The sequence below is a fragment of the Babylonia areolata genome, chromosome 8, assembly GCF_041734735.1.
Source record: "Babylonia areolata isolate BAREFJ2019XMU chromosome 8, ASM4173473v1, whole genome shotgun sequence".
NCBI lineage: Eukaryota > Metazoa > Mollusca > Gastropoda > Neogastropoda > Buccinidae > Babylonia > Babylonia areolata.
Genome location: NC_134883.1, coordinates 50,662,591 through 50,676,410, shown reverse-complemented (window position 1 = coordinate 50,676,410; position 13,820 = coordinate 50,662,591). Strand labels below are relative to the sequence as shown.

The 13,820-nt window shown below is 43.7% G+C and overlaps 1 protein-coding gene across 1 annotated transcript in view; it reads right to left on the bottom strand.

The window, feature by feature from the left end:
* Positions 1 to 69: 69 nt before the first annotated feature.
* LOC143285316 (uncharacterized) overlaps positions 70 to 13,820 on the bottom strand; it is a 64,345-nt gene continuing 50,594 nt past the window's right edge. Inside the window, exon 9 of the mRNA XM_076592580.1 lies at positions 70 to 10,369. Coding sequence (XP_076448695.1) covers positions 10,196 to 10,369 — 174 coding nt within the window. The 3' untranslated portion in view covers positions 70 to 10,195. The remainder of the gene's footprint in view (positions 10,370 to 13,820) is intronic.

Genomic DNA, 13,820 nt, shown 5'->3' with positions numbered 1-13,820 from the left:
CTGCTTGCTGAATCAGTGCCCTCTGTCTTTTTATCACCTTCAAAAAAGCAAAACAAAAACACCAAGAAACCCATTTTACAATGTTTTATTGGCTTGCAAATTTTTTTTCCACACTTTTCCTTTTTCTCACAACAATCAGTTGGTAACAAACATTGGACACAATCTCATCCAGTATATATATTTTTTTTTTACTGCATTAAATTTTTCTCTCCAAACATCCAGATAATGGGGGAAACATCCAGCAACAAACAACATGATAATGATCTCTCATTAACGTCCAACTAGAAGCCATCATCAACGAAAACAAGAGCCCAAGAATGTACCTCAACATTCGGCGACCATTTTGTAAATTCATATTCCCACTCCACCATCTTACAGTCTCATAGATAAAAGAATGGCAACCAAAATGTGTTTTGACACCAAATAATTAACATAGAAAAAAACCAACAGAAAACCAACACTATGTATGATAATGTTTAAAGGTATGTATGTCTTTTTTTTTTAAATTCATAAAGATGACTCATGACATTTTACTCCCTCCCATTTTCATATTTATCCTGTAAAAGAAATGAACCAACCAATAAAAAAAATTGAGAAAAGAAAAGAAAAAGAATAAGAAATTGTGAGATGGTTTTATGCAGGGAAATGGAAAGAATCAACTGGTAGTCTTGTGAAAAAAACACCCCCAAAACCCACAACTTTTCTGGTTCTGAAAGCAAAAAAAAAAAAAAAAAAAAAAAAGGGGGGAGGAATTCCACACACAGAGAAAAAGTAGTAAATGAATCAATAATTTGCAGCATGTTAAAAACTATACCACATATTTATATGCACGGACTGAATTTCTGTCTGCAGTCAGACACGACAGCTGGACAAGAGCAAAGCAACAACAAATGAACACGGACTGCCACCGCCACAACCCACTGACTTCTGTACACATACACACACACACAACGTGCATGCACACACATACACACACTCACACAAACATGCATGCACACACATACACACACTCACACACACAAACATGCATGCACACACACACACTCACACACACAACGTGCATGCACACACATACACACACTCACACAACATGCATGCACACACATACACACACTCACACACACAACGTGCATGCACACACATACACACACTCACACACACAAACATGCATGCACACACATACACACACTCACACACACAACGTGCATGCACACACATACACACACTCACACACACAACGTGCATGCACACACATACACACACTCACACACACAACGTGCATGCACACACATACACACACTCACACACACAACGTGCATGCACACACATACACACACAACGTGCATGCACACACATACACACACTCACACACACAACGTGCATGCACACACATACACACACTCACACACACAACGTGCATGCACACACATACACACACAACGTGCATGCACACACATACACACACTCACACACACAACATGCATGCACACACATACACACACTCACACACACAACGTGCATGCACACACATACACACACTCACACACACAACGTGCATGCACACACATACACACACTCACACACACAACATGCATGCACACACATACACACACTCACTCATACATACACACATGCAAACACACAATATACATAATACGCTCGCATGTGTGCACAAATACAAGCATGCAGACAAGCATGCACACACTCACAATACACGTCTGATATCAATTCAGTGAAAAGATGTTTAAATCAAAGGAAGCACACACATAAATACACAACACATACACGAACTCAGGTGCACACACACACAACACACACATACTCACACACATACACACTCACACAGACAATGTAAAACAGCACACAAACTATTGTTACACTACCAAAGCCATTCCCCTCTCCCACACAACTGCGACCACAAATCAAACACACATAAATACTATAATCAATTAATATAATAACCTGAGCACAGACATTTTTGCCTTTTTAAAGAAACAGACATTTTGCCTTGCTGGGTAATTATCTACTGCAGACAACAACAAAAAATGAGACAAAAAGACCAGAGACAATTATCAGTGTTACGTGATCATACTTCCAAAACAGAAAAAAGATCTCCATGATATTAGTCAACACTTTTTTTTCCCCAAAATTATACAGCAGCTTAGCTATTTGTAATTAACTGAACATAACCTGCAACTTGATAAATTACTGAAGCACTGCGATCATAGCAACATTTTGCACATCCCAGAAATTCATGGGCAATACGTAGAGTAACATTCCGGTCACACACTCTATGGATGTACACTGAGTCAGGATCGTCTGGATTAAGAGGACGTATCCATGTGCAGCAATGGTAAGAAAGCGTAATAATAATGATGATAATAATGGGTAAAAGTTGGTAAGGCACGTTCATCAATACTGTGAAAGGTCCCTGACGTCAGATGGTCAGCTGTATAATAAGCACGCTCGCACACAAACAGTTGGTTACAAAAAGACCACTGATCCAATTAAGTCGGCTTATGTCCTCCTAATGTCACAGTCTTTTTTTCATCAAGAGGTCTGTCCAAAACATTCTCCCTCCTTCCACAAGAAACAAGTGTTACGATATCTGTCAACAATAACAACACGCACCCAAATTCAACAAGGAAAAAGGGTTTTGCTTTCACAGAACGTCTTGAGTATTTTGGCAGAAGTTCACATGGAAACTGAAACAATGCAACATTGTGTAATTACACACATATTCTGTGTCCTACCCACAAAGTACACATATTACATCCCATGTAAACCATATATCCATGATTCTTGTTTAATTTCTTTACAGTCATTTCACCCTGATATACTGAACTCATCCAGTTTGAAGACACAATCCACTCACATTTCACACTGTATTAAAATAATTTTTAACCATTTTCCAAATCCAGAAGAAGTTTAGTAAGTGAGATTAACATCCGCAAGAATGGCATAGGTACAATGAGTACCAATACAAGTGACACTGTTTTTGTAGACATCTTATCATCCAATACGGAGCCCAATGTGTTGCAAACTGTTTCATCGTGTATGTTCAAGAAGACCCTCATACATATGTATGGGAATGCACAAGCACGTTTAATCACACACAACAAGCATAAGTTAATGCACATCAACAGTCATACAACATGCGATTCACATCACAACCATGTGACGTATTTGAAAAAAGGACAAAGGTAGGAGACAAAAAAAACAAAAACAAAAAACCCTTGCTGCTGACGAGTCTGCTCATCAGTGAAAGGCTGTGAAACAGAGCTTTCAGGTCATCATTCTGATCATTTTCCAGCAGTTAAGGGGTTAAAGTACAGTCTAACAGAACAGCAACTGTATCTGTATACTCTGGCATTGCCATTTCCATACAGACATACATCCGTTTGTCTGTTTTACACTGAAGTCTGTGGTTAGCATTTTCCACGTACAGACCTATTTCACATGAAATTAGAAAATATGAAAAAGGCATCACATATCTTCACCACCACCATCTGCCCCACCCCCTCACTCCATGTACTCTAAAACGCACACGTGTGACTTCTTTACAACATAAGAAATTTTAAAATAACTTCATTAAAGAGATAATCAAGTGAAAAAACAGAAAGGACAAAAGAAAGAAGAGTCTTTTTGAAAATGTAAGGGTGCAAGGAAAAATGTGAATAGTGGTAGTTGGGTAAAAGTGTCTCCAACAGGCAAAACTGGTGGTTTATAAGGCTTCAGAGTTCAGAATACACATTTTGCAATAATACCATTTCATCCCAGAGTGTTCTTTAGATAGAAATAGGCAAGAATTTTCTTCACATCATGTAGATGGAAACTGCGACCAACACATGGCTTCATCTGGACTATGTACAAAAAACTGGTTGTTCAGTTATACATCAATGCATAATAATAAGGTTGGGATATGGAAAAACTGTTTCACTCCCACACTTCTTACCAGGCAAGAATCCAACATATTTTGTTGGTGTTGCAATACCATAATTCCATGTGATATTTCATACTTTCAGCAGCTTACGCACATTTGCATCATCTGTGGGGATTCCAGAACCATAATTCTACTAAACAGAACAATGAGAATGCAAAAAAAGGTGAGTAAATATAAACTTTAAGAAGCTGCTTACATTTGACAGTGACACTGAAAGATGGCTGGTACTTTTTTTTGTGTGCATAATATTCCGTCTGGATGCGATTTGGAAAAACACACAGTTCTGTTTTCATAATTCAAGTTTTCACACTCAGTTGCCATTTCCACATGGAAACAAAGTAAGATATCTTGTTCGTGACTGCATCCAAAAAATCACTGACCAACTACTGCTGACTCTGTGACAGATCTGTCACTCTATTTACTGAAAAAAAAAAGTCTATCCAGTTCAATAAATCAGACGGGGAACATCAGAGAAATGAAAGAGAGGCAGAACTGTGGAAGACGAGATGAAAACAGCAGGCTCTTAAGACCTGCAATGAAATCAGCTTGCTCGCTCCAGACCAAAATGACTGAAGATGATTTGTTGGCACCGTGTGTTTCAGTTGGAGTGAAGAGGATTAAGTCAGTCACAAACTGATCGCCTTGCCAAAATTCATGTTAAGGAATTTCTTTTCCTTTGAAATAATTATAAAAGGAAAAAACTAGTTCCACAGAGTAAAAAAAAAAAAAAAAAATCACAAATAACAGAAAATTCTTTAAATGTCACGGTCAGGTAGTAGGTATATGTCCAGGAAGTAAGATTTTGTGATATAGAAAGTGTTAGCATCTTTCTGTGTTCTCCGCCTTTACAGCCGCAGACAGGACAAGATCTAGAGAAGACTGTTCTGTTGTGCTGCCAGACATGGACTGACTTGTGTGACAGCAAAGGAAAAGATGATGATGAGATCTGTGCCTGGTTATCCATCTGACCTATCACCTCTGCCTGGCCCTTCAGCAAAGGAAAAGATGATGATGGGATGTGTGCCTGGTTATCCATCTTACCTATCACCTCTGCCTGGCCCTTCAGCAAAGGAAAAGATGATGATGGGATGTGTGCCTGGTTATCCATCTGACCTATCACCTCTGCCTGGCCCTTCAGCAAAGGAAAAGATGATGATGGGATGTGTGCCTGGTTATCCATCTTACCTATCACCTCTGCCTGGCCCTTCAGCAAAGGAAAAGATGATGATGGGATGTGTGCCTGGTTATCCATCTGACCTATCACCTCTGCCTGGCCCTCTCCTCCTCGTTCTCTTTCTCCCTCCCACCTTTTCCTACGCTGCATCAAACAAACTGGCAGGATTCGCTAGAAAACACTTGTTTCATAAAAAAAACTTGTAACTGAATTTGGAAAAGAGAAATATATTTTTCACCTATCAGATATGCCACATCTTTATTTCAGTTCATGTGTATTAACAATAAATTACCAATGGAAGATGACAGGCGCTGAAACACAACATTCCATGACTAATGTGCGGTTTGCCGTAACTGTAACTGGTGATGAATTTCATTTTGTAATGGAATGCCCAAAATCCTATGATGTCAGAAATTAGTTTATTCCTAAATTGCACATGACATCAAAGTCTGTTTTTAATTTCTGTAATTTATGCAAAGCATGGATGGGAGTGTACTTAAAGCTAGGGAAATTTCATAACAATGGAAAGATTGTTATGTGACATCTTCTTATCTCTATTTTATCACTGATTTCATGTGTTAGAATGACTATTCAGATCTTTTATTATTTGCTTATTTGTTCAAGATTTTTTTCATTGCAAGTTAAATGACCAAATAAACTTGCCCAGTTGACTTCTGATGTTTTCAGTAACTTTAGAAACTCATAGGCAGCCAATGTCTATCCTCCTTACCGCTACCAGGGCAAAAGGATTAAATTCTCTTGATTCTGTAAACAGCAATCATCTTGTCAGAGGTGTTCTTTACAGCCAGGTAAAAAGAGAACAGCACCTTCAGTGCTGGTCAGTACTTTGTGTGGCACAGCCCCCAGTGACTGCCAGGTGTTCACACATCACAAATCCTGTCAACTACCCACTCAACACACACACTGATTTTCAAAGGTAACTCCCCCCCAGGTCTTCACACATCACAAATCGTGTCCACTACCCACTCAACACACACACTGATTTTCAAAGGTAACTCCCCCCCCCCCCCCCAGGTCTTCACACATCACAAATCGTGTCCACTTCCCACTCAACACACACACTGATTTTCAAAGGTAACCCCCCCCCAGGTCTTCACACATCACAAATCGTGTCAACTTCCCACTCAACACACACACTGATTTTCAAAGGTAACTCCCCCCCACAAAAAACCCAAATGGTCCCATCACAGCAGACATTTCACAAACGGTGGGAAATTTGCTACTACAACGCACACTCTTCCACCATTTATACACATCACACATTTTCTTGAGTGGGTAAGTTTAAGTTGGAAACGTTCACTAACTGAACGATACAGATTACATTTGTGAGTACAGAGTGGGTCATTATAGAGGCAGAAGCATGCTACCTATCCGCAGACTCTCCACAGTTCAAACATGCATCACAACTGGTTCCACACAGCACTCTCCCTGGCTGCCCCATTCAAGGGACACTGGAGTCAGGGGTACATTTTCAAAGTACAAACTGGAAACAACACTACCAATGCCTCTGAGTGTCACTGGAGACATGTAGCATTGTCGACGTGTTACCTGTGTGGGTCAGCCAATAGCACGGAGTTCACCGATGATAAGGAAAAAAAAAAAAAAAAACAGAAAAAAAAGGAATTATATTTTTCTGGCGACATAAATCTGTTCTGTAAACTGAGCCACTGTTTCCGTGATGGTCAACAAAAAGTCTGTCACGCAAATGATTTGAAAGACAAACACCAAAAAAGAGATTAAGTAAAAATGTTATCTTGGAAGAAAGCCTTATCTTCACTAACACTCATTAATAAAATATCTTGAATGACATTGCTTCATATCCTTTTTTTTTTTTTTTAAATCTACGCTTGGGTGACACACAGCTATGCCATTTCTGTTTAAAAATTGCTCTCTGCTGTGAACAACTGGTCAGCCATTTTCTCTGATTTACATTCACCTCTAAACCACTGTCTTCAGATCTGGACTGCTTTATCACAGAAACCACCAACAGCTTTTGTCATGACCCATACAGATCACTTTCAAAATTCAAGTGAAAGTTTGTGAGATGCCTGCCCATCTGTTATATATAACTATACCTGGTGAGATGCCCTCCAGAGACTCAGAGACGGAAATTTGGAAGAAAAAGATTACACTGCCAGCTTTTCTCTCTCCTTTTTTTCTTCTTCTTTTTTTCCTAGTGGAAAGTAAGCTGAGTGATGTCCCTTATGACAAACACCTGCCATCCCTGTGCCCACAAACGAGTGCAATACCTCTTCACAAAATCACAAACCACGGGCTAAAATTCACCACATGTTGTTTTAAAAGAGGTAAAGAAAGCAAATGAGTATATCACTATAATGTCCAGATCTTTAAGTCTGACAATCATTGTTGATTTCTATCATAAACAATGAATCCTTACATTGACATCAAAGTTATAAGTTCTAGTTCGTATTCTGTTTCAAACTTGAAAAAAGGTTTATTAGAAAGTGAAAAATCAACTTTTCACCGATATAGGCAACTATTTTCCTAAGCCTCACTTAATGTCACAATCAAAAAAGAAAAAAACAAGAAAACAAAAAACACCATAAACACATCTCTACATTTTTCTGTTGGAATTTCAGTATCATACTATCAACAAATAGCATTATTTTGGAACGTTAGGCATTCGTTTACATTAGTTATAGTAATGACTTCCACAGATGGATATGCGAGTCAGCTTGTGCCAGGGCTTCTAATAACACATAAATATTCACCCTGATGCTTTGAAAATGGAAAGCATGCATTGGCATGGTCACTGGTCACTGAGCAGGTCCCTGGGATGGTCTACAATCTCCAGAACACACACACAGAAAGAGCCAAAACCCCTTTTGGGAGCTCCGTCTTGATGCTGGTTTTGTCTGCTATGAAAATGAGTTCTTTCCCTTCACCATTTCTCAGACCAGAAACCCAGATGATCATGACAAGAAGTAGACGGTATGCTGGCCTTTCTGTGTGTGCGGCAATTAAGGTTTGATGTGAAGCATGAGAACAACCCTCAGAAGATAGTTTGGGACCCCCCACCCCCCCACCCCCGAGGTGTACATAGAAGAATCCCTTGGACACTCAGTGTTAAACTTGCCAGAAACCCTGCTTTGCTTTTAGGATAGCACAGCACTTTGTGAAGATAATGCAACCAATCTTAAAAAAAAAAGAAAAAAAAGAAGAAGAAAAACCCCACCAGATTGCATCCCTTTCTCCCCACAATGTGCTTAATAATAACAACAGAAAAACAATGACAACTAAACCTACAAATGATTACTTCTCTTCTCCAAACGATCCCGAGGCTCCCAGACAGACACTGTCCACATCAGCATTGGGTAATATACTTCTTCCAAAACAAACTCAGGCATTCTCTCGGCCTCAGGTACTTCTGAGCAAAACAGCAAATCAAAATCATCATTATTTTTGCACGAATACCCAGCATTAAAAAAACCCAAACAAACACGGAAAGCCAGTTCATGACTAAAAGACGAGACATCACGCCTGAAGACGACACGTCCTGATGGCTTTCAATGGCTTCAACACTACATTTGGATGACTACCAAACACACTTCACATTTTTTTCAGTCACTTATCTGTGCACACCACAGTGAAAAACAGTGATGCTGAACATCACTCAAAAGGCAAAAACTTCTCCGTGATCTCCAGTCACACACCTGCACTTGAAGTTCGATGTATTACTTAAAAATTGAAAGGAAGTAGAGGAACTTGCATTGGTCACATCCGTTAAAACTGGGCAAAGAACTGGGCTGGGCTGCATAAGCGATCTTACCAGCGCTAAGTTTGCTTAGCATCAAGAACTGTCCAAAATCTATGGCACTAGCACACACTCGGGAAAGTTCTCACAACATGAATCAAACTCAGCATGCTAAGATCGCTCATGCAACCAGCCCAGCCCTGGAGCGGGTGGAAGTTGCATCCGTCATACCTGTAAAGCCTGGAGTGACAGGCAAAAGGAACATGTCTGCATCAGTCAGGCCTGGACTGGAGTGACAGGCAAAAGGAACATGTCTGCATCAGTCAGGGCTGCATGGACTGAATTATATTTGCATTGCAATGAGGATTCGGTGGGGGATTTCCATCCATGCCCCTTCATCACACTGTGGTCTTGTTTTTTAGGGGGTTGGGAGGGGGTAGATTGAAATACATTAGCAATGAGGGATGGGAGATTTCCGTTGACACCCCTTATGAACTCCTTTAGGGCAGATGGACTGAAGTACTCTTGCACTGAGGAATGGGGGATTTCTGTCCATGAATGTTACCACACTGTGGTCTTCTTTAGGGGGGATGGACTGTAATATTTTTGCACTGAGGAACAGGCGATTTCTGTCTGTCTATGTTGTGCCTCAGGCCGTCGGCTCCTTTAGAAGGACTGGTGGAGCTTTGCTGGCATTGACGGCTGGGTGATTTCTGTCCATGCCCCTTATAATTGCCGTAGACTCCTTTACAGGGAAAGGACTAAAGTATATTTGCACTGAGGAAAGGGTGATATTTGTCCACAACTTGCATTTCATGCTGTGGTCTTCTTCAAGGGGTATGGACTGAACTACATTTGTGCTGCACTGTGGGCACGGGAATTTCTATCCATGCCCCTTATCATGCCGTGGACTCCTTCAGAGGGGATGGACTTGACAACTACTTTTGCATTGAGGAAGAAAGGGGCATTTTTGTCCACAACTGTTGTTCATCATGCTGTGGTCTGCTTCAGAGGGGATGGACTTGACAACTACTTTTGCACTGCACTGAGGGCTGGGGGTGGGAGGTGGGGGTGGGGGTGGGGGATTTCCATCCATACCCCTTCATCCTCCTTTTAGTGGAGGTGGACTAAACTGTGCTTGAATTGAGGACTGGGTTAGCCGATGTCCATCTTCAATGCCTGTCAGTTCATTGCATCACTCTGTATGTCACAACAGAATTTCTCTTTGTGCACAAATTCAGGTGGCTATCCCCCCCCCCCCCCCCCCAAGGGAAACAGCGCGTAACTAGAGTGCGAACGCCGCCCATTTTGTTGTTGTTGCTGTCCGTCGTTCTCCTCCTCCTCAGGCCACAGACTCCTTGCACGCCTGTTTCTCGTGGCGCAGCTCCTTCATGCGCTGCAGGATGATGCGCTTCATGACGCGGTACTTGTACTGCAGCTGGGCGATCGCCTCGCTCTCCTCACGGTCCAGCACAATCTGGAAGTTCCGCAGCTCCGGTTCGCTGAAGTTCTCCCACTGGAAACGAAGGGAAAAGAGGTCAAAATGTGTTGTACTGTGTTGTACTGTAGTCTGACTGGTGTGCTGTGCTGAGCTATGTTGTGCTGGGTTGGGTTGTGCTATGGTGTGCTGTGTTGTGCTGTAGTGTGGTGTGCTGTGTTGTGTTGTGCTGTGCTGTAGTGTGTTGTGTTGTGCTTTAGTGTGGTGTGCTGTGTTGTGCTGTAGTGTGGTGTGCTGTGTTGTGCTGTAGTGTGTTGTGTTGTGCTTTAGTGTGGTGTGCTGTGTTGTGCTGTGGTGTGGTGTGCTTTGTTGTGGTGTGCTGTGTTGTGTTGTGCTGTAGTGTGGTGTGGTGTGTTGTGCTGTGTTGTGGTGTGTTGTGCTGTGTTGTGGTGTGTTGTGCTGTGTTGTGTTGTGCTGTAGTGTGGTGTGGTGTGTTGTGCTGTGTTGTGTTGTGCTGTGTTGTGCTGTGTTGTGGTGTACTGTGTTGTGTTGTGCTGTAGTGTGGTGTACTGTGTTGTGCTGTAGTGTAGTGTGGTGTGTTGTGCTGTACTGTGGTGTGCTGTAGTGTGGTGTGGTGTGTTGTGCTGTAGTGTGGTGTGCTGTAGTGTGCTGTGCTGTAGTGTGGTGTGGTGTGTTGTGCTGTACTGTGGTGTGCTGTAGTGTGGTGTGGTGTGGTGTGTTGTGCTGTAGTGTGGTGTGGTGTGTTGTGTTGTGTTGTACTGTGGTGTGCTGTGTTGTGCTGTACTGTGTTGTGCTGTAGTGTGGTGTGGTGTGGTGTGGTGTGTTGTGCTGTAGTGTGGTGTGTTGTGTTGTGTTGTGTTGTAGTGTGCTGTGCTGTGTTGTGCTGTAGTGTGGTGTGGTGTGTTGTGCTGTAGTGTGGTGTGGTGTGGTGTGCTGTGCTGTGGTGTGGTGTGCTGTAGTGTGGTGTGCTGTAGTGTGGTGTGGTGTAGTGTGGTGTGCTGTGCTGTGTTGTGTTGTGCTGTGCTGTGTTGTGGTGTAGTGTGGTGTGCTGTGCTGTGCTGTGTTGTGGTGTGCTGTGCTGTGTTGTGGTGTAGTGTGGTGTGCTGTGTTGTGTTGTGGTGTGCTGTGCTGTGTTGTGGTGTAGTGTGGTGTGCTGTGCTGTGTTGTGGTGTGCTGTGCTGTGTTGTGGTGTAGTGTGGTGTGCTGTGCTGTGTTGTGGTGTGCTGTGCTGTGTTGTGGTGTAGTGTGGTGTGCTGTGCTGTGCTGTGTTGTGGTGTGCTGTGCTGTGTTGTGGTGTAGTGTGGTGTGTTGTGCTGTGTTGTGGTGTGCTGTGCTGTGTTGTGGTGTGCTGTGCTGTGTTGTGGTGTAGTGTGGTGTGCTGTGCTGTGTTGTGGTGTGCTGTGCTGTGTTGTGCTGTAGTGTGGTGTGCTGTGCTGTGTTGTGGTGTGGTGTGCTGTGCTGTGTTGTGGTGTGCTGTGCTGTGTTGTGGTGTAGTGTGGTGTGGTGTGCTGTGCTGTGTTGTGGTGTGCTGTGCTGTGTTGTGGTGTAGTGTGGTGTGCTGTGCTGTGTTGTGGTGTGCTGTGCTGTGTTGTGCTGTAGTGTGGTGTGCTGTGCTGTGTTGTGGTGTAGTGTGGTGTGTTGTGCTGTAGTGTGGTGTGCTGTGCTGTGTTGTGGTGTGCTGTGTTGTGGTGTGCTGTGTTGTGTTGTGCTGTAGTGTGTTGTGCTGTAGTGTGTTGTGTTGTGCTGTAGTGTGTTGTGGTGTGCTGTGTTGTGTTGTGCTGTAGTGTGTTGTGCTGTAGTGTGTTGTGCTGTAGTGTGTTGTGCTGTGCTGTGTTGTGTTGTGCTGTAGTGTGTTGTGCTGTAGTGTGTTGTGTTGTGCTGTAGTGTGTTGTGCTGTAGTGTATTGTGTTGTGCTGTAGTGTGTTGTGCTGTGCTGTGTTGTGTTGTGCTGTAGTGTGTTGTGGTGTGCTGTGCTGTGTTGTGCTGTAGTGTGCTGTGCTGTGTTGTGTTGTGCTGTGTTGTGGTGTGCTGTGCTGTGTTGTGGTGTAGTGTGGTGTGCTGTGCTGTGTTGTGGTGTGCTGTGCTGTGTTGTGGTGTAGTGTGGTGTGGTGTGCTGTGCTGTGTTGTGGTGTGCTGTGCTGTGTTGTGGTGTAGTGTGGTGTGTTGTGCTGTGTTGTGGTGTGCTGTGCTGTGTTGTGGTGTGCTGTGCTGTGTTGTGGTGTAGTGTGGTGTGCTGTGCTGTGTTGTGGTGTGCTGTGCTGTGTTGTGCTGTAGTGTGGTGTGCTGTGCTGTGTTGTGGTGTGGTGTGCTGTGCTGTGCTGTGTTGTGGTGTGCTGTGCTGTGTTGTGGTGTAGTGTGGTGTGGTGTGCTGTGCTGTGTTGTGGTGTGCTGTGCTGTGTTGTGGTGTAGTGTGGTGTGCTGTGCTGTGTTGTGGTGTGCTGTGCTGTGTTGTGCTGTAGTGTGGTGTGCTGTGCTGTGTTGTGGTGTAGTGTGGTGTGTTGTGCTGTAGTGTGGTGTGCTGTGCTGTGTTGTGGTGTGCTGTGTTGTGGTGTGCTGTGTTGTGTTGTGCTGTAGTGTGTTGTGCTGTAGTGTGTTGTGTTGTGCTGTAGTGTGTTGTGGTGTGCTGTGTTGTGTTGTGCTGTAGTGTGTTGTGCTGTAGTGTGTTGTGCTGTAGTGTGTTGTGCTGTGCTGTGTTGTGTTGTGCTGTAGTGTGTTGTGCTGTAGTGTGTTGTGTTGTGCTGTAGTGTGTTGTGCTGTAGTGTGTTGTGTTGTGCTGTAGTGTGTTGTGCTGTGCTGTGTTGTGTTGTGCTGTAGTGTGGTGTGGTGTGCTGTGCTGTGTTGTGCTGTAGTGTGGTGTGCTGTGTTGTGTTGTGCTGTGTTGTGGTGTGCTGTAGTGTGGTGTGCTGTGTGGTGTGCTGTGTTGTGTTGTGCTGTGTTGTGGTGTGCTGTGTTGTGGTGTGCTGTGCTGTGTTGTGGTGTGCTGTGTTGTGGTGTGCTGTGTTGTGGTGTGCTGTAGTGTGGTGTGCTGTGTTGTGGTGTGCTGTGTTGTGGTGTGCTGTAGTGTGCTGTGCTGTAGTGTGCTGTGCTGTAGTGTGGCTGTAGTGTGGTGTGCTGTAGTGTGGCTGTAGTGTGGTGTGCTGTAGTGTGGCTGTAGTGTGGTGTGCTGTAGTGTGGCTGTAGTGTGGTGTGCTGTGGCTGTAGTGTGGTGTGCTGTAGTGTGGCTGTAGTGTGGTGTGCTGTAGTGTGGCTGTAGTGTGGTGTGCTGTGGCTGTAGTGTGGTGTGCTGTAGTGTGGCTGTAGTGTGGTGTGCTGTAGTGTGGCTGTAGTGTGGTGTGCTGTAGTGTGCTGTGCTGTAGTGTGGTGTGCTGTAGTGTGCTGTGCTGTAGTGTGCTGTGCTGTAGTGTGGCGTGCTGTAGTGTGGCTGTAGTGTGGTGTGCTGTAGTGTGGTGTGCTGTAGTGTGCTGTGCTGTAGTGTGGCTGTAGTGTGGTGTGCTGTAGTGTGGTGTGC